At 55.7% G+C, this 25642-nt stretch overlaps 1 protein-coding gene across 1 annotated transcript; it reads left to right on the top strand.

The window, feature by feature from the left end:
• The first annotated feature begins 684 nt into the window (after positions 1–684).
• On the top strand, positions 685–24875 carry NDUFS2 (NADH:ubiquinone oxidoreductase core subunit S2). Its single transcript, XM_058860363.1, has 14 exons — positions 685–887; positions 975–1078; positions 3133–3323; positions 6488–6608; positions 6706–6818; positions 9564–9638; positions 10301–10378; positions 12587–12672; positions 13874–13993; positions 17204–17333; positions 19285–19380; positions 20808–20891; positions 22353–22410; positions 24713–24875. The coding sequence occupies exons 1-14, from the start codon at positions 700–702 to the stop codon at positions 24748–24750; spliced, it is 1482 nt and encodes a 493-aa protein (XP_058716346.1). The 5' UTR covers positions 685–699; the 3' UTR covers positions 24751–24875.
• Positions 24876–25642: the final 767 nt, after the last annotated feature.

Below are 25642 nucleotides of genomic sequence, written 5' to 3'. Positions count from 1 at the left end.
CCGGATGTGCCCGTACCCAACATGGCGGCACCCTCAGCCTCTCCTGCCCAGCAGCGCTGCCTTGCGCATGCGCGACACCAACAGTCTGAGGGTGCCCGGATGTGCCCGTACCCAACATGGCGGCCCCACGGCTTCTTCCCGTACCCAACATGGCGGCCCCGCGGCTTCTGCCCATACCCAACATGGCGGCGCCGCGGCTTCTGCCCGTACCCAACATGGCGGATCGCGGCTTCTGCCCGTACCCAACATGGCGGATCGCGGCTTCTGCCCGTACCCAACATGGCGGATCGCGGCTTCTGCCCGTACCCAACATGGCGGATCGCGGCTTCTGCCCGTACCCAACATGGCGGCCCCGCGGCTTCTGCCCGTACCCAACATGGCGGATCGCGGCTTCTGCCCGTACCCAACATGGCGGCCCCGCGGCTTCTGCCCGTACCCAACATGGCGGATCGCGGCTTCTGCCCGTATCCAACATGGCGGATCGCGGCTTCTGCCCGTACCCAACATGGCGGATCGTGGCTTCTGCCCGTACCCAACATGGCGGCGCCGCGGCTTCTTCCCGTACCCAACATGGCGGATCGTGGCTTCTGCCCGTACCCAACATGGCGGCGCTGCGGCTTCTTCCCGTACCCAACATGGCGGATCGCGGCTTCTGCCCGTACCCAACATGGCGGATCGCGGCTTCTGCCCGTACCCAACATGGCGGCGCCGTGGCTTCTGCCCGTACCCAACATGGCGGATCGCGGCTTCTGCCCATACCCAAGATGGCGGCGCCGCGCATGCGCATTTCCCAAGGGCAGGATGGCGGCGCTGCGGGCGCTGTGGCGGCTCCGCGGCCCCTCAGGGCTGAGGGCGGCGGGGGCTCGGCTGGGCCCGGCCCCGGCCCGGTGAGAGAACGGGGGGGATTCAGCGGGAGGTCCAGGGGAGGTTCTGGGTGGTTTTTTCCCCCGTTCTTACCGGGGCCGGTACCGTAGATGGCGGCAGTGGCAGCCGGACATGGAGTGGGCTCAGCAATTCGCCGGGGCCATCATGTACCCGAGCAAAGCCACCGAGAAATGGGCGCCGCCACCCTGGAACGGTGAGGGGAGCCCCGGGGAGCCCCGGGGAGCTCCGGGGAAGGGGCGCGGAGGAGCCCGGAGGGGTTCGGGGGGTCCCGGGAGGGGAGGACGAGGCCTTGGGGAGGGGGGGGAGGGGATTTGGGGGTGTCTTGAGGCCTTTGGGGGGACCCAGGAGGGGTCTCGGGGGATTTGGGGGGGCTCAGGAGGGATTTGGGGGTGTCTTGAGGCCTTTGGGGGGACCCAGGAGGGGTCTCAGGGGATTTGGGGGGTCCAGAAGGGATTTGGGGGGTCCCGGAGGGGTCTCGGGGGATTTGGGGGTGTCTTGAGGCCTTTGGGGGGTCCAGGAGGGGTCTCAGGGGATTTGGGGGGTCCAGAAGGGATTTGGGGGGTCCAGGAGGGGTCTCAGGACGTGTGGGGGGTCCAGGAGGGGTCTCGGGGGGTCCAGGAGGGGTCTCGGGGGATTTGGGGGGGTCCAGGAGGGGTCTCGGGGGGTCCAGGAGGGGTCTCAGGACATGTGGGGAGGTCCAGGAGGGGTCTCAGGGCATTTGGGGGGTCCAGGAGGGGTTTCAGGGGATTTGGGGGGCTCAGGAAGGGTCTCGGGGGATTTGGGGGTGTCTTGAGGCCTTTGGGGAGCCCAAGAAGGGTCTCAGGGTGCCCAGGAGGGATCCCGGGGGATTTGGGGGGGCCCAGGAGGGATTTGGGGGGTCCAGGATTGGTCTCGGGGGATTTGGGGTTCCTGTGTCCCTGAGCTGTCCCCATGTCCCCAAGCTGTCCCTGTGTCCCTGGCCCTGTCTCTGAGCTGTCCCCGTGTCCCTGAGGTGTCCCTGAGGTGTCCCCGAGCTGTCCCCGTGTCCCTGAGCTGCCCCTGACCCATCCCTGACCCTGTCCCCGTGTCCCTGACCCTGTCCCCATGTCCCTGACCCTGTCCCCATGTCCCTGACCCTGTCCCCATGTCCCTGACAGTGTCCGCATGTCCCCAAGGTGTCCCTGACTGTGTCCCCACGTCCCTGACCCAGTCCCTGTGTCCCTGACCCTGTCCCCATGTCCCTGAGCTGTCCCTGACGGTGTCCCCGTGTCCCTGATGGTGTCCCCATGTCCCTGACCCTGTCCCCATGTCCCTGACCATGTCCCTGATGGTGTCCCCGTGTCCCTGACCGTGTCCCCATGTCCCTGACCCTGTCCCTGTGTCCCTGAGCGTGTCCCTGTGTCCCTGACCCTGACCCTGTCCCCATGTCCCTGACTGTGTCCCCATGTCCCCGAGGTGTCCCTGTGTCCCTGACGGTGTCCCTATGTCCCCAAGGTGTTCTCATGTCCCTGACCATGTCCTCATGTCCCTGACGGTGTCCCCATGTCCCCGAGGTGTCCCTGACTGTGTCCCCACGTCCCTGACCCTGTCCCCATGTCCCTGACGGTGTCCCCATGTCCCTGACCCTGTCCCCATGTCCCTGACGGTGTCCCCATGTCCCTGAGCTGTCCCCATGTCCCTGACGGTGTCCCCGAGGTGTCCCTGACGGTGTCCCCGAGGTGTCCCTGACGGTGTCCCCAAGGTGTCCCTGACGGTGTCCCCATGTCCCTGACGGTGTCCCCGAGGTGTCCCTGACGGTGTCCCCAAGGTGTCCCTGACGGTGTCCCCATGTCCCTGACGGTGTCCCCATGTCCCTGACCCTGTCCCCATGTCCCTGACAGTGTCCCCATGTCCCTGACAGTGTCCCCGTGTCCCCGAGGTGTCCCTGAGCTGTCCCCATGTCCCTGACGGTGTCCCCATGTCCCTGACCCAGTCCCTGTGTCCCTGACCCTGTCCCCATGTCCCTGACAGTGTCCCCGTGTCCCCGAGGTGTCCCTGAGCTGTCCCCATGTCCCTGAGCTGTCCCCATGTCCCTGACGGTGTCCCCGAGGTGTCCCTGAGCTGTCCCTGTGTCCCTGATGGTGTCCCCATGTCCCTGACCATGTCCCCATGTCCCTGACCCTGTCCCCATGTCCCTGACAGTGTCCCCATGTCCCTGACAGTGTCCCCGTGTCCCCGAGGTGTCCCTGAGCTGTCCCCATGTCCCTGACGGTGTCCCCATGTCCCCAGACAAGGACCCTCTGGCTCACAAGAAGGTTTCCAGCCTCACCATCAACTTTGGGCCTCAGCACCCGGCGGCTCACGGGGTCCTGCGGCTGGTGCTGGAGCTGAGCGGGGAAACGGTGAAACGCTGCGACCCCCACGTGGGGCTGCTGCACCGGGGCACCGAGAAACTCATCGAGTACAAAACCTACCTGCAGGTGATTCCAGAATTCCCATTTCCCTGGATTCCCAATCCCTGAGATTCCCTGGATTCCCATTTCCCTGGATTCCCAATCCCTGGATTCCCATCCCTGAGATTCCCAATCCCTGAGATTCCCTGGATTCCTAATTCCTGACATTCCCAATCCCTGACATTCCCATTCCCTGCGACCCCCACGTGGGGCTGCTGCACCGCGGCACCGAGAAACTCATCGAGTACAAAACCTACCTGCAGGTGACTCCAGAATTCCCTGGATTCCCATTTCCCTGGATTCCCAATCCCTGAGATTCCCTGGATCCCCATTTCCTCAGATCCCCAATCCCTGGGATCCCTGAGATCCCATTCCCCCATGTGGGGCTGCTGCACCGCGGCACCGAGAAACTCATCAAGTACAAAACCTACCTGCAGGTGATTCCAGAATTCCCTGGATTCCCATTTCCCTGGATTCCCATTTCCCTGGATTCCCATCCCTGAGATTCCCTGGATTCCCAATCCCTGAGATTCCCTGGATTCCCATCCCTGAGATTCCCATTCCCTGGGATCCCCATTTCCTTGTGTCCCCCACGTGGGGCTGCTGCACCGGGGCACCGAGAAACTCATCGAGTACAAAACCTACCTGCAGGTGACTCCAGAATTCCCTGGATTCCCATTTCCTGGGATTCCCATTTCCTGGGATTCCCATTTCCCTGGATTCCCATTTTCCTGAGATTCCCATTCCTGAGATTCCCATTTCCCTGGATTCCCAATCCCTGGATTCCCTGAGATTCCCATTCCTGAGATCCCCATTTCCTGGGATCCCCATTCCCTGGGATCCCCCGATCCCATTCCAGGACTGTCCGTGTGTCCATCCATCTCCAATCCCATTCCAGAACCTTCCATTTCCTTTCTCTGCTCTCTCCACCCATTCCTGGCATTCCCAAACCTTTCCCTTCCCATTTTCCCACCATTCCCAACGCATTCCCGCCATTCCCAAACCATTCCCGCCATTCCCAAACCATTCCCGCCATTCCCAAACCTTTCCCACCATTCCCAACTTTTCCTTTCCCGCCATTCCCAACCCATTCCCTTCCCACCATTCCCAACCCTTTCCTGCCATTCCCAAACCTTTCCCTTCCCGCCATTCCCACACCATTCCCGCCATTCCCAAACCTTTCCCGCCATTCCCAAACCTTTCTCCTCCTGCCATTCCCAAACCTTTCCTGGCATTCCCAACTTTTCCCTTCCCACCATTCCCACACCATTCCCGCCATTCCCAACCCATTCCCACCATTCCCAACCCATTCCTGGCATTCCCAACCCTCTCCCTTCCCGTTTTTCCCCCCATTCCCACCATTCCCAACCCATTCCCGCCATTCCCAACCCTTTCCCTTCCCACCATTCCCAACCCTTTCCTGCCATTCCCAACCTTTCCCTTCCCGTTTTTCCCCCCATTCCCAACCCTTTCCCGCCATTCCCAAACCTTTCCCTTCCTGCTTTTCCCACCATTCCCACACCATTCCCGCCATTCCCAAACCTTTCCCGCCATTCCCGCTTTTCCCGCCATTCCCAACCCCTTCCCTTCCCGCTTTTCCTGCCATTCCCAACCCATTCCCGCCATTCCCAAACCTTTTCCTTCCTGCCATTCCCAAACCTTTCCCGCCATTCCCAACTTTTCCCTTCCCACCATTCCCAAACCATTCCCGCCATTCCCAACCCATTCCTGTCATTCCCAACTTTTCCCTTCCCGTTTTTCTCACCATTCCCAACCCATTCTTGCCATTCCCAACCCATTCCTGGCATTCCCAACCCTCTCCCTTCCCGTTTTTCCCCCCATTCCCACCATTCCCAACCCTTTCCTGCCATTCCCAACCCTTTCCCTTCCCGCCATTCCCACACCATTCCCGCCATTCCCAAACGTTTCCCTTCCCGCCATTCCCAAACCTTTCCTACCATTCCCGCTTTTCCCGCCATTCCCAAACCTTTCTCTTCCCATTTTCCTGCCATTCCCAAACCTTTCTGTTCCCGCCATTCCCAAACCTTTCCTTTCCTGCCATTCCCACCATTCCCAAACCTTTCCCGCCATTCCCGCTTTTCCTACCATTCCCAAACCTTTCCCTTCCCGCTTTTCCTGCCATTCCCTTCCCGTTTTCCCGCCATTCCCGCTTTTCCCGCCATTCCCAAACCTTTCTCTTCCCGCCATTCCTGCCATTCCCACACCATTCCCGCCATTCCCAACCCTTTCCCGCCATTCCCAAACCTCTCCCTTCCCGCCATTCCCAAACCTTTCCTGCCATTCCCAAACCTTTCCCGCCATTCCCGCTTTTCCCGCCATTCCCAAACCTTTCCCTTCCCATTTTCCTGCCATTCCCAAACCTTTCTCTTCCCGCCATTCTTGCCATTCCCGCCATTCCCAAACCTTTCCCGCCATTCCCAAACCTTTCCTTTCCTGCCATTCCCAACATTCCCACACCATTCCCGCCATTCCCAAACCTTTCTCCTCCTGCCATTCCTGCCATTCCCAAACCTTTCCCGCCATTCCCAACTTTTCCCTTCCCACCATTCCCAACCCATTCCCGCCATTCCTGCTTTTCCCACCATTCCCAAACCTTTCCCTTCCCATTTTCCTGCCATTCCCAAACCTTTCTCTTCCCGCCATTCCCAACCCATTCCCGCCATTCCCAAACCTTTCCTTTCCTGCCATTCCCAACATTCCCAAATCTTTCCCGCCATTCCCAAACCTTTCCCGCCATTCCCAAACCTTTCCTGCCATTCCCAACTTTTCCTTTCCCACCATTCCCAAACCTTTCCCACCATTCCCAAACCTTTCCCACCATTCCCAAACCTTTCCCACCATTCCCAAACCATTCCCGCCATTCCCAAACCATTCCCTTCCCGTTTTTCCCGCCATTCCTGGCATTCCCAGCCCTTTCCCTTCCCGCTTTTCCTGCCATTCCCACACCATTCCCGCCATTCCCAACCCTTTCCCACCATTCCCAACTTTTCTCTTCCCACCATTCCCAAACCATTCCCGCCATTCCCAAACCTTTCCTTTCCTGCCATTCCTGCTTTTCCCGCCATTCCCAACCTTTCCCTTCCCGCTTTTCCTGCCATTCCCAACCCATTCCCGCCATTCCCAAACCTTTCCCACCATTCCCAACTTTTCCCTTCCCGTTTTTCCCGCAGGCCCTGCCCTATTTCGACCGCCTGGATTACGTCTCCATGATGTGCAACGAGCAGGCGTATTCCCTGGCCGTGGAGAAACTCCTCAACATCCGCCCCCCGCCGCGGGCCCAGTGGATCCGAGGTCAGCTCCCCTCCCTTTTCCCACCACAATTCCCAGGGGAAAAAACCTCGGGAATTCCGGGATCATCCCAATTTTCCTGCTTTTTTTCCACGTCAAGTTCTGTTTGCGGAGATCACGCGGCTGCTCAACCACATCATGGCGGTGACCACGCACGCGCTGGACATCGGCGCCATGACGCCGTTCTTCTGGATGTTCGAGGAGAGGGAGAAGGTTTGGGAGTTTTTTGGGAATTTTTTGTGAATTTTTTGGGATTTGGGGTTTTTTTCTGGGAATTTTTTGGGAATTTTTGGGAATTTTGGGGGATTTTTTGTGAATTTTTGGGGATTTTTTGGGCATTTTTTTTGGAATTTTTTTGGGAATTTTTTTGGGAATTTTTTGGGAATTTTTTTGGGAAATTTTGGGAATTTTTTGGGAGTTTTTTGTGAATTCTTTGGGATTTTTTAGGAATTTTTTTGGAATTTTTTCGGGAATTTTTTGTGATTTTTTGTGAATCTTTTGGGAATTTTTGGGGAATTTTTTGGGAATTTTTGGGAGTTTATTGGGATTTTTTGGGGATTTTTTGGGATTTTTTGTGAATCTTTTGGGAATTTTTGGGGAATTTTTTGGGATTTTTTGGGAATTTTTGGGAGTTTATTGGGATTTTTTGGGGGATTTTTGGGGGAATTTTTTTTGGATTTTTTGGGAGTTTTTAGGGAGTTTATTGGGAATTTATTGGGAATTTTTTGGGATTTTTTGTGAATCTTTTGGGAAATTTTTTGGGGATTTTTTGGGAATTTTTTGGGAATTGTTTGGGATTTGGAGGGTTCTATCACGCGGCTGCTCAACCACATCATGGCGGTGACCACGCACGCGCTGGACATCGGCGCCATGACGCCGTTCTTCTGGATGTTCGAGGAGAGGGAGAAGGTTTGGGAGTTTTTGGGGAATTTTTTGGGAATTTTTTGGGAGTTTATTGGGAATTTTTTGGGATTTTTTGGGAGTTTTTTGGAATTTTTTGGGGAATTTTTTGTGAGTTTTTTTGGAATTTTTTGGGAATTTTTTGGGATTTTTTTTGGATTTTTTGGGAATTTTTTGGGAATTTTTTGGGAATTTTTTTGGGAATTTTTTTGGATTTTTTGTGAATTTTTTGGTATTTGGGGTTTTTTTTGGGGAATTTTTTGGGGGTATTTTGGGGAATTTTTTGGGGGTATTTTGGGAATTTTTTGGGATTTTTTTGGGAATTTTTGGGGGGGTTTTTGGAATTTTTTGGGATTTTTTTTGGAATTTTTAGGGAGTTTTTTGGGAATTTTTGGGAATTTTTTGTGAATTTTTTTGGAATTTTTGGGAATTTTTTGGGGAAATTTTTTTGGGAATTTTTTGGGAATTTTTTTGGAATTTTTTGTGAATTTTTTTGGAATTTTTGGGAATTTTTTGGGGAAATTTTTTTGGGAATTTTTTGGGAATTTTTGTGAATTTTTTGTGAATTTTTTGTGAATTTTTTGGGAATTTTTTGGGAGTTTTTTGGGAGTTTTTTGTGAATTTATTGGGAATTTTTTGGGATTTTTTGTGAATCTTTTGTGAATTTTTTGGGAATTTTTTGGGAATTTTTGGGGATTTGGAGGGTTCTATCACACGGCTGCTCAACCACATCATGGCGGTGACCACGCACGCGCTGGACATCGGCGCCATGACGCCGCTCTTCTGGATGTTCGAGGAGAGGGAGAAGGTTTGGGAGTTTTTTGGGAATTTTTTGGGATTTGGGGGGTTTTTTTGGGAATTTTTTGGGAATTTTTTGGGAGTTTTTTGGAATTTTTGGGGATTTTTTGGCAATTTTTGGGGGAATTTTTTGGGAGTTTTTTTGGGAGTTTTTTTGGAATTTTTTGGGATTTTTTTGGGAATTTTTTGGGATTTTTTGGGGGTTTATTGGGAATTTTTTAGAAATTTTTTGGGAATATTTGGAGAATTTTTGGGGAATTTTTTGTGATTTTTTGGGAATTTTTTGGGAATATTTAGGGAATTTTTGGGGATTTTTTGGGAATCTTTTGGGATTTTTTTTGGGAATTTTTTGGGAATTTTTTGGGATTTTTTGGGATTTTTTTGGGTTCTATCACGCGTCTGCTCAACCACATCATGGCGGTGACCACGCACGCGCTGGACATCGGCGCCATGACACCGTTCTTCTGGATGTTCGAGGAGAGGGAGAAGGTTTGGGAGTTTTTTGGGAGTTTTTTGGGATTTGGGGGGTTTTTTTGGGAATTTTTTGGGAATTTTTGGGGGGTTTTTTGGAATTTTTTTGGATTTTTTTTAGAATTTTTTGGGAATTTTTTGGGATTTTTTTGTGAATTTTTTGGGATTTTTTGTGAATTTTTTGGGATTTTTTTTGGATTTTTTGGGAGTTTTTTGGGAATTTTTGGGGAATTCTTTTGGAATTTTTTTGGAATTTTTTGGGAGTTTTTTGGGAATTTTTTGGTATTTGGGGTTTTTTTTTGTGAATTTTTTGGGATTTTTTGGGGAACTTTTTGGGATTTTTTGTGAATTTTTTGGGGATTTTTTGGGAATTTTGGGGGATTTTTTTTGGAATTTTTTGGGAATTTTTTTTGGAGTTTATTGGGAATTTTTTGGGCTTTTTTTGGAATTTTTTGGGAGTTTATTGGGAGTTTTTTGGGAATTTATTGGGAATTTTTTGGGGAAATTTTTTGGGGAATTTTTTGTGAATTTTTTGGGAATTTTTTGTGAATTTTTGGGAATTTTTGGGGGAAATTTTTTGGGGAATTTTTTTGGGATTTTTTATGAATTTTTTGTGAATTTTTTGTGAATTTTTTTGGCAATTTTTTGTGAATTTTTGGGAATTTTTTGGGGAAATTTTTTTGTGAATTTTTTGGGAATTTTTGGGAGTTTTTTTGGGGGGGATTTGGGGTTTTTTTTTGGGGGGGGATCAATGCTCTGTGTGTGTGTGTCCCCCCCCCCCCCCTGCAGATGTTTGAGTTCTACGAGCGCGTGTCGGGGGCGCGGATGCACGCGGCGTACGTGCGGCCCGGCGGCGTGCACCAGGTGAGGAGGAGGGGCTGCCTGCACCGGGATCCGACTTCCATGGGATCCACATTCCCTGGGATCCACATTCCCTGGAATCCACATTCCTGGGATCTCCCCATCCCTGGATCCCCCATTCCCTGGGATCCACATTCCCTGGATCTCTCCATCCCTGGGATTCTCATTTCCTGGGAGTCCCATTCCCTGGGATGCACCAATCTCACCTGTCCTGTCCCTCACCTGTCCTGTCTCACCTGTCCTGTCCCTCACCTGTCCCTCACCTGTCCCTGTCCTGTCCCACCTGTCCTGTCTCACCTGTCCCTCACCTGTCCTGTCCTTCACCTGTCCTGTCTCACCTGTTCTATCCCTCACCTGTCCCTCACCTGTCCCTGCCCTGTCTCACCTGTCCTGTCTCACCTGTCCCTCACCTGTTTCACCTGTCCTGTCTCACCTGTCCCTGTCCTGTCTCACCTGTCCTGTCTCACCTGTCCCCTCTCACTTGTCCTGTCTCACCTGTCCTGTTTCACCTGCCTCACCTGTCCTGTCCCACCTGTCCTGTCCCTCACCTGCCTCACCTGTCCTGTCCCACCTGTCCTGTCCCACCTGTCTCACCTGTCCTGTCCCTCACCTGTCCTGTTTCACCTGTCCTATTTCACTTGTCTCACCTGTCCCACCTGTATCAGGACCTGCCCCTGGGGCTCATGGACGACATTTACGAGTTCGCAAAGAACTTTTCCATCCGGATCGACGAGGTGGAGGAGGTGAGCGGGAACGCGGGAATGCGGGAATCTGGGAATGCGGGAATGCGGGAATGTGGGAATGTGGGAATCCGGGAATGTGGGAATGTGGGAATGGGGGAATCCATGGATCAGGGAATGCGGGAATGTGGGAATGTGGGAATGTGGGAATTCGGGAATGTGGGAATGTGGGAATGCAGGATTCTGGGAATGCGGGAATCCGGGAATCCGGGAATGTGGGAATGCGGGAATCCGGGAATGTGGGAATGTGGGAATCCGGGAATGTGGGAATGCGGGAATCCGGGAATGCGGGAATGTGGGAATCCGTGGATCTGGGAATCCGGGAATCCAGGAATTCAGGAATCTGGGAATGCGGGAATTCAGGAATCCGGGAATTCGGGAATCCAGGAATCCGGGAATCTGGGAATCCGGGAATTTGGGAATGCATGGATCTGGGAATGTGGGAATGCGGGAATCCGTGGATCTGGGAATCCGGGAATACGGGAATTCAGGAATCTGGGAATCCGGGAATGTGGGAATCCATGGATCTGGGAATCTGGAAATCCAGGAATTCGGGAATCTGGGAATCCATGGATCTGGGAATGTGGAAATCCAGGAATTCGGGAATCTGGGAATCTGGGAATTCGGGAATCTGTGGATTTGGGAATTTGGGAATCTGGGAATTGAGGAATCCGGGAATTCGGGAATCCAGGAATTCAGGAATCTGGGAATCCGGGAATGTGGGAATCCATGGATCTGGGAATCCAGGAATCCGGGAATCCGGGAATGTGGGAATCCATGGATCTGGGAATCTGGAAATCCAGGAATTCGGGAATCTGGGAATCTGGGAATTCGGGAATCTGTGGATTTGGGAATTTGGGAATCTGGGAATTGAGGAATCCGGGAATTCGGGAATCCAGGAATTCAGAAATCTGGGAATCCGGGAATTTGGGAATGCAGAAATCTGGGAGTCTGGGAATCCAGGAATCTGGGAATCCGGGAATTCGGGAATTCTGGAATCTGGGAATCCGGGAATCCAGGAATCTGGGAATTCAGGAATCCGTGAAATCAGGAATCCAGGAATCCGTGGATTCGGGAATCTGGGAATTCAGGAATCCGGGAATTCGGGAATCTGGGAATTTGGGAATCCAGGAATCTGGAAATCTGGGAATTTGGGAATCAGGTGTGCCCAGGTGTCCCCAGGTGTATCCCAGGTGTTCCAGGTGTATCCCAGGTGTCCCCAGGTGTGCCCAGGTGTGCCCAGGTGTCCCCAGGTGTGCCCAGGTGTCCCCAGGTGTCCCCAGGTGTGCCCAGGTGTATCCCAGGTGTTCCCAGCTGTCCCCAGGTGTGCCCAGGTGTATCCCAGGTGTCCCCAGGTGTATCCCAGGTGTGCCCAGGTGTCCCCAGGTGTCCCCAGGTGTGTCTCAGCTGTCCCCAGGTGTCCCCAGTTGTCCCCAGGTGTCCCCAGGTGTCCCCAGTTGTCCCCAGGTGTGCCCAGGTGTCCCCAGGTGTCCCCAGGTGTCCCCAGGTGTGCCCAGGTGTATCCCAGGTGTTCCCAGCTGTCCCCAGGTGTCCCCAGGTGTATCCCAGGTGTATCCCAGGTGTCCCCAGGTGTGCCCAGGTGTCCCCAGGTGTTCCAGGTGTCCCCAGGTGTCCCCAGGTGTATCCCAGGTGTCCCCAGGTGTATTTCAGGTGTCCCCAGGTGTCCCCAGGTGTCCCCAGGTGTATCCCAGGTGTATCCCAGGTTTCCCCAGCTGTCCCCAGGTGTATCCCAGGTGTATCCCAGGTTTCCCCAGCTGTCCCCAGGTGTATCCCAGGTGTTCCAGGTGTATCCCAGGCGTCCCCAGGTGTTCCAGGTGTCCCCAGGTGTCCCCAGGTGTGCCCAGGTGTTCCAGGTGTATCCCAGGTGTGCCCAGGTGTATCCCAGGTGTCCCCAGGTGTGCCCAGGTGTGCCCAGGTGTGCCCAGGTGTATCCCAGGTGTATCCCAGCTGTCCCCAGGTGTCCCCAGCTGTCCCCAGGTGTATCCCAGGTGTATCTCAGGTGTTCCAGGTGTCCCCAGGTGTCCCCAGCTGTCCCCAGGTGTATCCCAGGTGTATCCCAGGTGTCCCCAGGTGTCCCCAGGTGTCCCCAGCTGTCCCCAGGTGTATCCCAGGTGTGCCCAGGTGTCCCCAGGTGTCCCCAGGTGTATCCCAGGTGTGCCCAGGTGTGCCTGACATCCTGCTCTGCTCCAGATGTTGACCAACAACCGCATCTGGAAGAATCGCACCGTGGACATCGGCGTCATCACGGCCGAGGAGGCGCTCAACTACGGCTTCAGGTGAGGCACCGCCTGCCAGGTGTGCCCCAGGTGTGCCAACAGGTGTTTGCCAGGTGTGCCAGGTGTGCCAACAGGTGTGCCAACAGGTGTGCCAACAGGTGTGCCAGGTGTGCTGCCAGGTGTGCCAACAGGTGTGCCAGGTGTGGTTTTTGGGGTGCCAGGTGTGGTTCAGGTGTGTCTCAGGTGTGTCTCAGGTGTGTCTCAGGTGTGTCTCAGGTGTGTCTCAGGTGTGTCTCAGGTGTGGTTCAGGTGTGTCTCAGGTGTGTCTCAGGTGTGTCTCAGGTGTGTCTCAGGTGTGTCTCAGGTGTGGTTCAGGTGTGTCTCAGGTGTGTCTCAGGTGTGTCTCAGGTGTGTCTCAGGTGTCTCAGGTGTGTCTCAGGTGTGTCTCAGGTGTGTCAGGTGTGGTTCAGGTGTGTCTCAGGTGTGCCAGGTGTGGTTTTTGGGGTGCCAGGTGTGTCTCAGGTGTGTCTCAGATGTGTCTCAGGTGTGTCTCAGGTGTGTCAGGCCATGTCTCAGGTGTGTCTCAGGTGTGTCTCAGGTGTCTCAGGTGTGTCTCAGGTGTGCCTCAGGTGTGCCAGGTGTGTCTCAGGTGTCTCAGGTGTGTTTCCCGTGTCCCAGTGGGGTGATGCTGTGCCAGGTGTGTCTCAGGTGTGCCAGGTGTGTCTCAGGTGTGGTTCAGGTGTGGTTCAGGTGTCTCAGGTGTGTCTCAGGTGTGTCCAGGTGTGTCTCAGGTGTGTTTCCCGTGTCCCAGCGGGGTGATGCTGTGCCAGGTGTGGTTTAGGTGTCTCAGGTGTCTCAGGTGTGGTTCAGGTGTCTCAGGTGTGTCTCAGGTGTGTCTCAGGTGTGTCTCAGGTGTGTCTCAGGTGTGTCAGCCATGTCTCAGGTGTGTTTCCCGTGTCCCAGCGGGGTGATGCTGTGCCAGGTGTGGTTCAGGTGTCTCAGGTGTGGTTTAGGTGTCTCAGGTGTGTCTCAGGTGTGCCAGGTGTGGTTCAGGTGTGTCTCAGGTATGCCAGGTGTGTCTCAGGTGTGTCTCAGGTGTGCCAGGTGTGGTTTTTGGGGTGCCAGGTGTGTCTCAGGTGTGTCTCACATGCTGTTTTTGGGGTCCCAGCGGGGTGATGCTGTGCCAGGTGTGGTTCAGGTGTGTCTCAGGTGTCTCAGGTGTGTCTCAGGTGTGTCTCACATGCTGTTTTTGGGGTCCCAGCGGGGTGATGCTGCGCGGCTCCGGGATCCAGTGGGATCTGCGCAAGGCTCAGCCGTACGACGCCTACGCGCAGGTGGAGTTCGACGTCCCCATCGGATCCCGCGGCGACTGCTACGACAGGTACGGACACACCTGGGCGTGGGGCGGGGGGACAGAGGGGATCCCAGGGGTGGGGTGATCCTGGATCCCGGGAGTGATCCCTGATCCCGGGAGTGATCCCAGGAGTGATCCTGGGAGTGATCCCAAATCCTGGGAGTGATCCTGGATCCTGGGAGTGATTCCTGATCCTGGGAGTGATCCCAGATCCTGGGAGCGATCCTGGATCTTTGGGAGTGATCCTGGATCCCGGGAGTGATCCTGGGAGTGATCCCAGGAGTGATCCCAAGAGTGATCCCTGATCCCAGGAGTGATCCTGGGAGTGATCCCGGATCCTTGGAAGTGATCCCTGATCCCGGGAGTGATCCCAGATCCTGGGAGTGATTCCTGATCCCGGGAGTGATCCTGGGAGTGATCCCAGGTGTGATCCTGGAAGTGATTCCTGATCCCCGGAGTGATCCCAGATCCTGGGAGTGATTCCTGATCCCGGGAGTGATCCTTGGAATGATCCTGGGAGTGATTCCTGATCCTGGGAGTGATCCTGGATCCTTGGAGTGATCCCTGATCCTGGGAGTGATTCCTGATCCTGGGAGTGATCCTGGATCCTGGGAGTGATCCTGGGAGTGATTCCTGATCCTGGGAGTGATCCCAGGAGTGATCCCAAGAGTGATCCCTGATCCTGGGAGTGATCCCTGATTTTGGGAGTGGTCGTGGAAGTGGTTCCTGGAGTGATCCCAGATCCTGGGAATTCCCAATATTCCAGGTACCTGTGCCGTGTGGAGGAGATGCGTCAGTCGCTGCGGATCCCCAGAATTCCCGGTGTTATTCCTGTTGTCATTCCCAGTTTTTCCCGGTTATTCCGGTTGTTTTTCCTGTTATTCCCGTTGTTCCAGTTGTCATTCCGGTTGTTTTTCCCGTTGTTCCAGGTACCTGTGCCGCGTGGAGGAGATGCGTCAGTCGCTCCAGATCCCCAGAATTCCCGTGGTTTTTCCTGTTGTTATTCCCGGTTTTTCCCGGTTATTCCGGTTGTTTTTCCTGGTTATTCCGGTTGTTTTTCCCGGTTATTCCGGTTGTTTTTCCCGTTATTCCCATTGTTTTTCCCGTTGTTCCGGTTGTCATTCCGGTTGTTATCCCGGTGTATTCCAGGTACCTGTGCCGTGTGGAGGAGATGCGTCAGTCGCTGTGGATCCCCAGAATTCCCGGTGTTTTTCCCGTTGTCATTCCCGGTTTTTCCCGGTTATTCCGGTTGTTTTTCCCGTTGTTCCGGTTGTCATTCCGGTTGTTGTTATCCCGGTGTATTCCAGGTACCTGTGCCGTGTGGAGGAGATGCGTCAGTCGCTCAGGATCCCCAGAATTCCCGGTGTTATTCCCGTTGTCATTCCCAGTTTTTCCCGGTTATTCCGGTTGTTTTTCCCATTATTCCGGTTGTTATTCCGGTTGTTGTTCAGGTACCTGTGCCGCGTGGAGGAGATGCGTCAGTCGCTCAGGATCCCCAGAATTCCCGGTGTTTTTCCCATTGTCATTCCCGGTTTTTCCCGGTTATTCCGGTTGTTTTTCCCCTTATTCCCATTGTTATTCCGGTTGTCATTCCGGTTGTCATTCCGGTTGTTGTTCAGGTACCTGTGCCGTGTGGAGGAGATGCGTCAGTCGCTGCAGATCCCCAGAATTCCCGGTGTTTTTCCCGTTGTCATTCCCGGTTTTTCCCGGTTATTCCGGTTGTTTTTCCCCTTATTCCCATTGTTATTCCGGTTGTCATTCCGGTTGTCATTCCGGTTGTTGTTCAGGTACCTGTGCCGTGTGGAGGAGATGCGTCAGTCGCTGCAGATCCCCAGAATTCCCGGTGTTTTTCCTGATATTCCCATTGTTATTCCGGTTGTTTTTCCCGTTATTCCCGTTGTTTTTCCCGTTGTTCCGGTTGTCATTCCGGTTGTTGTTATTCCGGTTGTTGTTCAGGTACCTGTGCCGTGTGGAGGAGATGCGTCAGTCGCTCAGGATCCCCAGAATTCCCGGTGTTTTTCCCGTTGTCATTCCCAGTTTTTCCCAGTTTTTCCCGATATTCCGGTTGTCATTCCGGTTGTCATTCCGGTTGTTATCCCGGTGTATTCCAGGTACCTGTGCCGCGTGGAGGAGATGCGTCAGTCGCTCCGGATCCCCAGAATTCCCGGTGTTTTTCCCGTTGTCATTCCCGGTTTTTTCCCAGTTATTCCGGTTGTTTTTCCGGTTGTTTTTCCCATTATTCCGGTTGTCATTCCGGTTGTTGTTCCAGGTACCTGTGCCGCGTGGAGGAGATGCGTCAGTCGCTGCGGATCCTCAGAATTCCCGGTGTTATTCCCGTTGTCATTCCCAGTTTTTCCCAGTTATTCCAGTTGTTTTTGCTGTTATTCCCATTGTTCTGGTTGTCATTCCGGTTGTCATTCCGGTTGTTATCCCGGTGTATTCCAGGTACCTGTGCCGTGTGGAGGAGATGCGTCAGTCGCTGCGGATCCCAAGAATTCCCGGTGTTATTCCTGTTGTAATTCCCAGTTTGTCCCGGTTATTCCGGTTGTTTTTCCCGATATTCCCGTTGTTCCGGTTGTCATTCCGGTTGTTGTTCCAGGTACCTGTGCCGTGTGGAGGAGATGCGTCAGTCGCTGCGGATCCCCAGAATTCCCGGTGTTTTTCCTGATATTCCCATTGTTATTCCAGTTGTTTTTCCCGTTATTCCCATTGTTTTTCCCGTTGTTATTCCCGTTGTCATTCCGGTTGTTGTTCAGGTACCTGTGCCGTGTGGAGGAGATGCGTCAGTCGCTCCAGATCCCCAGAATTCCCGTGGTTTTTCCCGTTGTCATTCCCGGTTTTTCCCGGTTATTCCGGTTGTTTTTCCGGTTGTTTTTCCCGTTGTTCCGGTTGTCATTCCGGTTGTTATCCCGGTGTATTCCAGGTACCTGTGCCGTGTGGAGGAGATGCGTCAGTCGCTGCAGATCCCCAGAATTCCCGGTGTTATTCCCGTTGTCATTCCCGGTTTTTCCCGATATTCCGGTTGTCATTCCGGTTGTCATTCCGGTTGTTTTCCTGCCAGGTACCTGTGCCGTGTGGAGGAGATGCGTCAGTCGCTCCGGATCCCCAGAATTCCCGGTGTTATTCCTGTTGTTATTCCCAGTTTTTCCTGATATTCCGGTTGTTTTTCCGGTTGTTTTTCCCGATATTCCGGTTGTTTTTCCCGTTGTTCCAGTTGTCATTCCGGTTGTTGTTCAGGTACCTGTGCCGCGTGGAGGAGATGCGTCAGTCGCTCAGGATCATCCTGCAGTGCCTCAACAAGATGCCAGCGGGGGAGGTGAAGGTGGACGACGCCAAAGTGTCACCCCCGAAACGCGCCGAGATGAAGGTGACACCCAGGGGACACCTGGACAGGTGACACTGTGACAGGAGGTGACACCAGGACAGGTGACACCGACAGGTGACACCCGCGGGGACGGGGGACACCAGGACAGGTGACACCAGGACAGGAGGTGACACCGGGGGAGGTGAAGGTGGACGACGCCAAAGTGTCACCCCCGAAACGCGCTGAGATGAAGGTGACACCCAGGGGACACCCAGGTGACACCTGGACAGGTGACACTGTGACAGGTGACACCAGGACAGGGGACACCAGGACAGGTGACAGGTGACAGGAGGTGACAGGTGACACCATGACAGGTGGTGACAGGTGACACAGGTGACACAGGTGACACAGGTGACAGGTGACAGGTGACACTGACAGGTGACACAGGTGACAGGTGATGGGTGACAGGTGACACCAGGACAGGTGACACCGTGACAGGTGACAGGGGGTGACAGGTGACAGGTGACAGGTGACACCGTGACAGGTGGTGACAGGTGACACAGGTGACAGGAGGTGACACTAACCGGTGACACTGACAGGTGACAGGTGACAGGTGACAGGTGACACTGACAGGTGACACAGGTGACAGGTGACACAGGTGACAGGTGACACCGTGGCAGGTGACAGGTGACACCATGACAGGTGACACAGGTGACAGGTGACACAGGTGACAGGAGGTGACACAGGTGACAGGTGCCACAGGTGACACAGGTGACAGGTGCCACAGGTGACACAGGTGACAGGTGACACAGGTGACACAGGTGACAGGTGACACAGGTGACAGGTGACACAGGTGACAGGTGACAGGTGACAGGTGACACAGGTGACAGAGGTGACAGGTGACACAGGTGACAGGAGGTGACACAGGTGACAGGTAACACTGACAGGTGACAGGTGACAGGTGACGGGTGACAGGTGACACCAGGACAGGTGACACCGTGACAGGTGACAGGAGGTGACAGGTGACAGGTGACACCGTGACAGGTGGTGACAGGTGACACAGGTGACAGGTGACACTGACCGGTGACACTGACAGGTGACAGGTGACAGGTGACACAGGTGACAGGTGACACCGTGGTAGGTGACAGGTGACACCATGACAGGTGACACAGGTGACACAGGTGACAGGTGACACAGGTGACAGGAGGTGACAAGCGACGGGTGACAGGAGGTGACACAGGTGACAGGTGACACAGGTGACACAGGTGACAGGTGACACAGGTGACAGGAGGTGCCACAGGTGACACTGACAGGTGACACAGGTGACACAGGTGACACTGACAGGTGACACAGGTGACACAGGTGACACAGGTGACAGCAGGACAGGTGACAGGTGACACTGTGACAGGTGACACCGTGACAGGAGGTGACACAGGTGACAGGTGCCACAGGTGACAGCGGTGTCCCCACAGGTGACACAGGTGACACAGGTGACACAGGTGACACCGTGGCAGGTGCCACAGGTGACAGTGACAGGTGACAGGAGGTGACACAGGTGACACTGACAGGTGACACAGGTGACAGGAGGTGACAGGTGACACCGTGACAGGTGACACAGGTGACACAGGTGACAGGAGGTGCCACAGGTGACAGTGACAGGTGCCACAGGTGACAGCGGTGTCCCCACAGGTGACAGGAGGTGACACAGGTGACACAGGTGACAGGTGACACAGGTGACAGTGACAGGTGCCACAGGTGACAGCGGTGTCCCCACAGGTGCCACAGGTGACAGGAGGTGACAGGTGACACCGTGGCAGGTGACAGGTGACACAGGTGACAGTGACAGGTGCCACAGGTGACAGGTGACAGTGACAGGTGACACCATGACAGGTGACACCATGACAGGTGACACTGACAGGTGCCACAGGTGACAGGAGGTGACACAGGTGCCACAGGTGACAGGTGACACAGGTGACAGTGACAGGTGCCACAGGTGACAGCGGTGTCCCCACAGGTGTCCATGGAGTCCCTGATCCATCATTTCAAGCTCTACACCGAGGGGTACCAGGTGCCACCCGGGGCCACCTACACGGCCATCGAGGCCCCCAAGGTGACACTTCCTGTCCTCGTGTCCCCAACCCTGTCCCCAACCCTGTCCCCATGTCCCCAACCCTGTCCCCAACCCTGTCCCCAACCCTGTCCCGGTGTCCCCAACCCTGTCCCAGTGTCCCCAACCCTGTCCCAGTGTCCCCAACCCTGTCCTCCTGTCCCCAACCCTGTCCCCAACCCTGTCCCCATGTCCCCAACCCTGTCCCTGTGTCCCCAACCCTGTCCCCAACCCTGTCCCCAACCCTGTCCTCGTGTCCCCAACCCTGTCCCCAACCCTGTCCCCAACCCTGTCCCCAACCCTGTCCCAGTGTCCCCAACCCTGTCCCCAGCCCTGTCCCCGTGTCCCCAACCCTGTCCCCAACCCTGTCCCTGTGTCCCCAACCCTGTCCCCAACCCTGTCCTCGTGTCCCCAACCCTGTCCCCAACCCTGTCCCCGTGTCCCCAACCCTGTCCCCATCCCTGTCCCCAACCCTGTCCCAGTGTCCCCAACCCTGTCCCCAACCCTGTCCTCGTGTCCCCAACCCTGTCCTCGTGTCCCCAACCCTGTCCTCGTGTCCCCAACCCTGTCCCCAACCCTGTCCCCAACCCTGTCCCCATGTCCCCACCCTGTCCCCAACCCTGTCCCCAACCCTGTCCCCAACCCTGTCCCCAACCCTGTCCCCAACCCTGTCCCAGTGTCCCCAACCCTGTCCCCAACCCTGTCCCCAACCCTGTCCCAGTGTCCCCAACCCTGTCCCCAACCCTGTCCCTGTGATGTCCCTGTGATGTCCCCACACTGTCCCCCTGTCCCTGTGATGTCACCTGACTGTCACCTCACTGTCCCCATGTCCCCAGGGTGAGTTTGGGGTGTACCTGGTGTCCGATGGCAGCAGCCACCCCCACCCTGTCCCCAACCCTGTCCCTGTGATGTCCCCATGCTGTCCCCATGTCCCTGTGATGTCCCTGTGATGTCCCCTCGCTGTCCCCAGGGTGAGTTTGGGGTGTACCTGGTGTCCGATGGCAGCAGCCACCCCCACCCTGTCCCCACCCTGTCCCCAACCTGTCCCCAACCTGTCCCCACCCTGTCCCCACCCTGTCCCCAACCCTGTCCCCAACCCTGTCCCAGTGTCCCCAACCCTGTCCCCAACCCTGTCCCCAACCCCGTCCCCAACCCTGTCCCCAACCCTGTCCTTGTGTCCCCAACCCTGTCCCCAACCCTGTCCCTGTGTCCCCAACCCTGTCCCCATGTCCCCACACTGTCCCCAACCCTGTCCCTGTGATGTCCCCATGTCCCTGTGATGTCACCTGACTGTCCCCATGTCCCCAGGGTGAGTTTGGGGTGTACCTGGTGTCCGATGGCAGCAGCCACCCCCACCCTGTCCCCACCCTGTCCCTGTGATGTCCCTGTGATGTCCCCGTGTCCCCACGATGTCCCCTCGCTGTCCCCAGGGTGAGTTTGGGGTGTACCTGGTGTCCGATGGCAGCAGCCGTCCCTATCGCTGCAAGATCAAAGCGCCCGGATTCGCTCACCTGGTACGGCCTGGGGACACCTGGGGACACCTGGGGACACACCTGGGGACACCTGGGGACACCTGGGGACACCTGGGGACACACCTGGGGACACCTGGGGACACCTGGGGACACCTGGGGACATCTGGGGACACCTGGGGACACCTGGGGACACCTGGGGACACCTGGGGGGACATGGGGACACACCTGGGGACACCTGGGATACACCTGGGGACACCTGGGGACAGCTGGGGGGACATGGGGACACCTGGGGACACCTGGGGACACCTGGGGGGGCACTGGGGACATTTGGGGACATTTGGGGACACCTGGAGGGACATTTGGGGACACTCAGGGGACACCTGGGGACATTTGGGGACACCGGGGAGGTCCCTACAGGTGCGTTGCTGACGGGGGGTATTGAGGGTAATTAACTCCTGGGGGTTAATTGGGGTCCCTGGGGGTTAATTGTGGGTTAATCGGGGTCCCTGTGGGTTAATTTGGGTTAATTGGGGGGTCCCTGGGCATTAATTGAGGTCCCAGTGTGTTAATTAGGGGTTAATTGGGGGGTCCCTGGGGGTTAATTAGGGGTCCCTGGGTGTTAATTAGGGGTTAATTGAGGGGTCCCTCGGGGTTAATTGGGGTTAATTGGGGTCCCTGGGGGTTAATTGGGGTCCATGTGGCTTAATTTGGGTTAATTGGGGGTCCCTGTGGCTTAATTGGGGGGTCCCTGGGTGTTAATTTGGGTCCCTGGGCATTAATTTGGATTAATTTGGGTTAATCGGGGGTCCCTGGTGGTTAATTGAGGCTAATTGGGGTTAATTAGGGTCCCTGTGTGTTAACTGGGGGGTCCCTGGTGGTTAATTATGGCTAATTTGGGTTAATTGGGGTCCCTGTGGGTTAATTGGGGTCCCTGAGGGTTAATTTGGGTTAATTGGGGTCCCTGGGTGTTAATTGGGGTCCCTGAGGGTTAATTGGGGTCCCTGAGGGTTAATTTGGGTTAATTGGGGTCCCTGGGGGTTAATTGGGGTTAATTGGGGTCCCTGTGTGTTAACTGGGGGGTCCCTGTGGATTAATTGGGGTCCCTGGGTGTTAATTGGGGGTCCCTGGTGGTTAATTGAGGCTAATTGGGGTTAATTGGTGTCCCTGTGTGTTAACTGGGGGGTCCCTGGTGGTTAATTGAGGTTAATTGGGGGTCCCTGGTGGTTAATTGAGGTTAATTGGGGTTAATTGGGGTCCCTGTGGGTTAATTGGGGTCCCTGTGTGTTAATTGGGGGGTCCCTGGTGGTTAATTGAGGTTAATTGGGGTTAATTGGGGTCCCTGTGGGTTAATTGGGGTCCCTGTGTGTTAATTGGGGGGTCCCTGGTGGTTAATTATGGCTAATTGGGGTTAATTAGCGTCCCTGTGGGTTAATTGGGGTCCCTGGATGTTAATTGGGGTTCCCCATGGGTTAATTATGGCTAATTAACGTTGTTAACGAGCAGGCGGGGCTGGACAGGATGTCCCAGGGTCACATGCTGGCTGACGTGGTGGCCATCATCGGTGGGTGGCACTGGTCCCAGTTTGGGGGTCACTGGTCCCAGTTTGGGGGTCCTGATCCCAGTTTGGGGGGTCCTGATCCCAGTTTGGGGGGTCCCTGTCCCAGTTTGGGGTCACTGGTCCCAGTTTGGGGGTCACTGGTCCCAGTTTGGGGGTCACTGGTCCCAGTTTGGGGTCACTGGTCCCAGTTTGGGGGGTCCCTGTCCCAGTTTGGGGTCACTGGTCCCAGTTTGGGGGGTCCCTGTCCCAGTTTGGGGTCACTGGTCCCAGTTTGGGGTCACTGCTCCCAGTTTGGGGGGGCTCTGTCCCAGTTTGGGGGGTCACTGGTACCAGTTTGGGGGGGCTCTGTCCCAATTTGGGGGGGCTCTGTCCCAGTTTGGGGGGGCTCTGTCCCAATTTGGGGGGGCTCTGTCCCAGTTTGGGGGGTCCTGTCCCAGTTTGGGGGGGCTCTGTCCCAATTTGGGGGGGCTCTGTCCCAGTTTGGGGGGGCTCTGTCCCAGTTTGGGGTCACTGGTCCCAGTTTGGGGGGGCTCTGTCCCAGTTTGGGGGTCCCTGTCCCAGTTTGGGGGGTCCTGTCCCAGTTTGGGGGGCTCTGTCCCAGTTTGGGGGGTCCCTGTCCCAGTTTGGGGGGCTCTGTCCCAGTTTGGGGGGGCTCTGTCCCAGTTTGGGGTCACTGGTCCCAGTTTGGGGGTCCCTGTCCCAGTTTGGGGGTCACTGGTTCCAGTTTGGGGTCACTGGTTCCAGTTTGGGGGGTCCTGTCCCAGTTTGGGGGGGCTCTGTCCCAGTTTGGGGGGGCTCTGTCCCAGTTTGGGGGGTCACTGGTCCCAGTTTGGGGGGTCCTGGTCCCAGTTTGGGGGGTCCTGTCCCAGTTTGGGGGGCTCCATCCCAGTTTGGGGTCACTGGTCCCAGTTTGGGGGGGCTCTGTCCCAGTTTGGGGGGTCTCTGTTCCCAGTTTGGGGGGTCCTGTCCCAGTTTGGGGGGGCTCTGTCCCAGTTTGGGTTCAAACTGGTACCAGTTTGGGGTCCCTTTCCCCATTTTTGGGGTCCCTGTTCCCAATTTTGGGGTCCCTGTTCCCATTTTTGGGGTCCCTTTCCCCATTTTTGGGGGTCTCCCCCCAATTTTGGGGTCCCTGTTCCCATTTTTGGGCTCCTTTTCCCATTTTTGGGGTCCCTTTCCCCATTTTTGGGCTCCTTTCCCCATTTTTGGGGTCTCTCTCCCCATTTTTGGGGTCCCTATCCCCAATTTTGGGGTCCCTGTCCCAAATTTTGGGCTCCTTTCCCCATTTTTGGGCTCCTTTCCCCATTTTTGGGCTCCTTTCCCCATTTTTGGGGGTCTCCCCCCCATTTTTGGGCTCCTTTCCCCATTTTTGGGCTCCTTTCCCCATTTTTGGGGTCTCTTTCCCATTTTTGGGCTCCTTTCCCCATTTTTGGGGGTCTCCCCCCCAATTTTGGGGTCCCTGTTCCAATTTTGGGGTCCCTATCCCAAACTTTGGGGTCCCTGTCCCCATTTTTGGGGTCCCTTTCCCCATTTTTGGGGTCTCTCTCCCCATTTTTGGGGTCCCTGTTCCCATTTTTGGGGTCCCTGTTCCCATTTTTGGGGGTCTCCCCCAAATTTTGGGGTCCCTGTTCCCATTTTTGGGCTCCTTTCCCCATTTTTGGGGTCCCTCTCCCCATTTTTGGGCTCCCTGTTCCCATTTTTGGGGGTCTCCCCCCCAATTTTGGGGTCCCTGTTCCAAATTTTGGGGTCCCTTTCCCCAATTTTGGGGTCCCTGTTCCCATTTTTGGGGGTCTCCCCCCCAATTTTGGGGTCTCCTTCCCCATTTTAGGGGTCTCTTTCCCATCCCAATTCTCCTTTCCCCATTTTTGGGGGTCTCCCCCCATTTTTGGGGTCCCTGTTCCCATTTTTGGGGTCCTCTCCCCATTTTTGGGCTCCTTTCCCCATTTTTGGGGGTCTCCCCCCATTTTTGGGGTCCCTGTTCCCATTTTTGGGGTCCCTGTTCCCATTTTTGGGGTCCCTTTCCCCATTTTTGGGGGTCTCCCCACAATTTTGGGGTCCCTGTTCCCATTTTTGGGGGTCTCCCCCCAATTTTGGGGTCCCTGTTCCCATTTTTGGGGGTCTTCTCCCCAGTTTTGGGTTCCCTTTCCCCATTTTTGGGGTCCCTGTTCCCATTTTTGGGCTCCTTTCCCCATTTTTTGGGCTCCTTTCCCCAATTTTGGGGTCCCTTTCCCCATTTTTGGGCTCCTTTCCCCATTTTTGGGGTCTCCCCCCAATTTCGGGGTCCCCTCACCCCGTTTTCCCCCTGCAGGCACCCAGGACATCGTGTTCGGGGAGGTCGATCGATGAGGGGGGGTCCCCAACTTCAGGATCCCCAATTTTGGGGTCCCCCCGAATTTTGGGGTCCCCCCTCCCCGGTTTTGGGGTCCCCCCACCCCAATTTTGAGCCCAATAAAGAGAAATTCGGGTCCTGAGCTCTGAGTCCGCTTTGTGCCCCCCCCTTTCCCCAGTTTGGGGGGGCTCCTTCCCAGTTTGGGGGGGCTCTGTCCCAGTTTGGGGGGGCTCTGTCCCAGTTTGGGGTCACTGGTCCCAGTTTGGGGGGGCTCCTTCCCAGTTTGGGGGGTCCTGTCCCAGTTTGGGGGGTCCCTGTCCCAGTTTGGGGGGGCTCCTTCCCAGTTTGGGGGGGCTCCTTCCCAGTTTGGGGGGGTCCCTGTCCCAGTTTGGGGGGCCCTGACCCAGTTTGGGGGTCCCTGTCCCAGTTTGGGGGGGTTCTGACCCAGTTTGGGGGTCCCTGTCCCAGTTTGGGGGTCCCTGTCCCAGTTTGGGGGGGCTCTGTCCCAGTTTGGGGGGGTTTCTGTCCCAGTTTGGGGGTCCCTGTCCCAGTTTGGGGGGGCTCTGTCCCAGTTTGGGGGGGCTCTGTCCCAGTTTGGGGGGTCCTGACCCAGTTTGGGGGGTCCTGTCCCAGTTTGGGGGGTCCATCCCAGTTTGGGGTCACTGGTCCCAGTTTGGGGGGTCCTGTCCCAGTTTGGGGGGTCCTGTCCCAGTTTGGGGGGCTCTGTCCCAGTTTGGGGGGGCTCCATCCCAGTTTGGGGGGCTCCATCCCAGTTTGGGGGGTCCTGTCCCAGTTTGGGGGGCTCTGTCCCAGTTCGGGGGTTTCTGTCCCAGTTTGGGGGGTCCCTGTCCCAGTTTGGGGGGTCCCTGTCCCAGTTTGGGGGGCTCCATCCCAGTTTGGGGGTTTCTG

Source organism: Poecile atricapillus, chromosome 33, assembly GCF_030490865.1.
Source record: "Poecile atricapillus isolate bPoeAtr1 chromosome 33, bPoeAtr1.hap1, whole genome shotgun sequence".
Classification (NCBI taxonomy): domain Eukaryota; kingdom Metazoa; phylum Chordata; class Aves; order Passeriformes; family Paridae; genus Poecile; species Poecile atricapillus.
The sequence above is the reverse complement of the archived record's forward strand: the minus strand, read 5'-3'. Positions and strand labels throughout refer to the sequence as shown.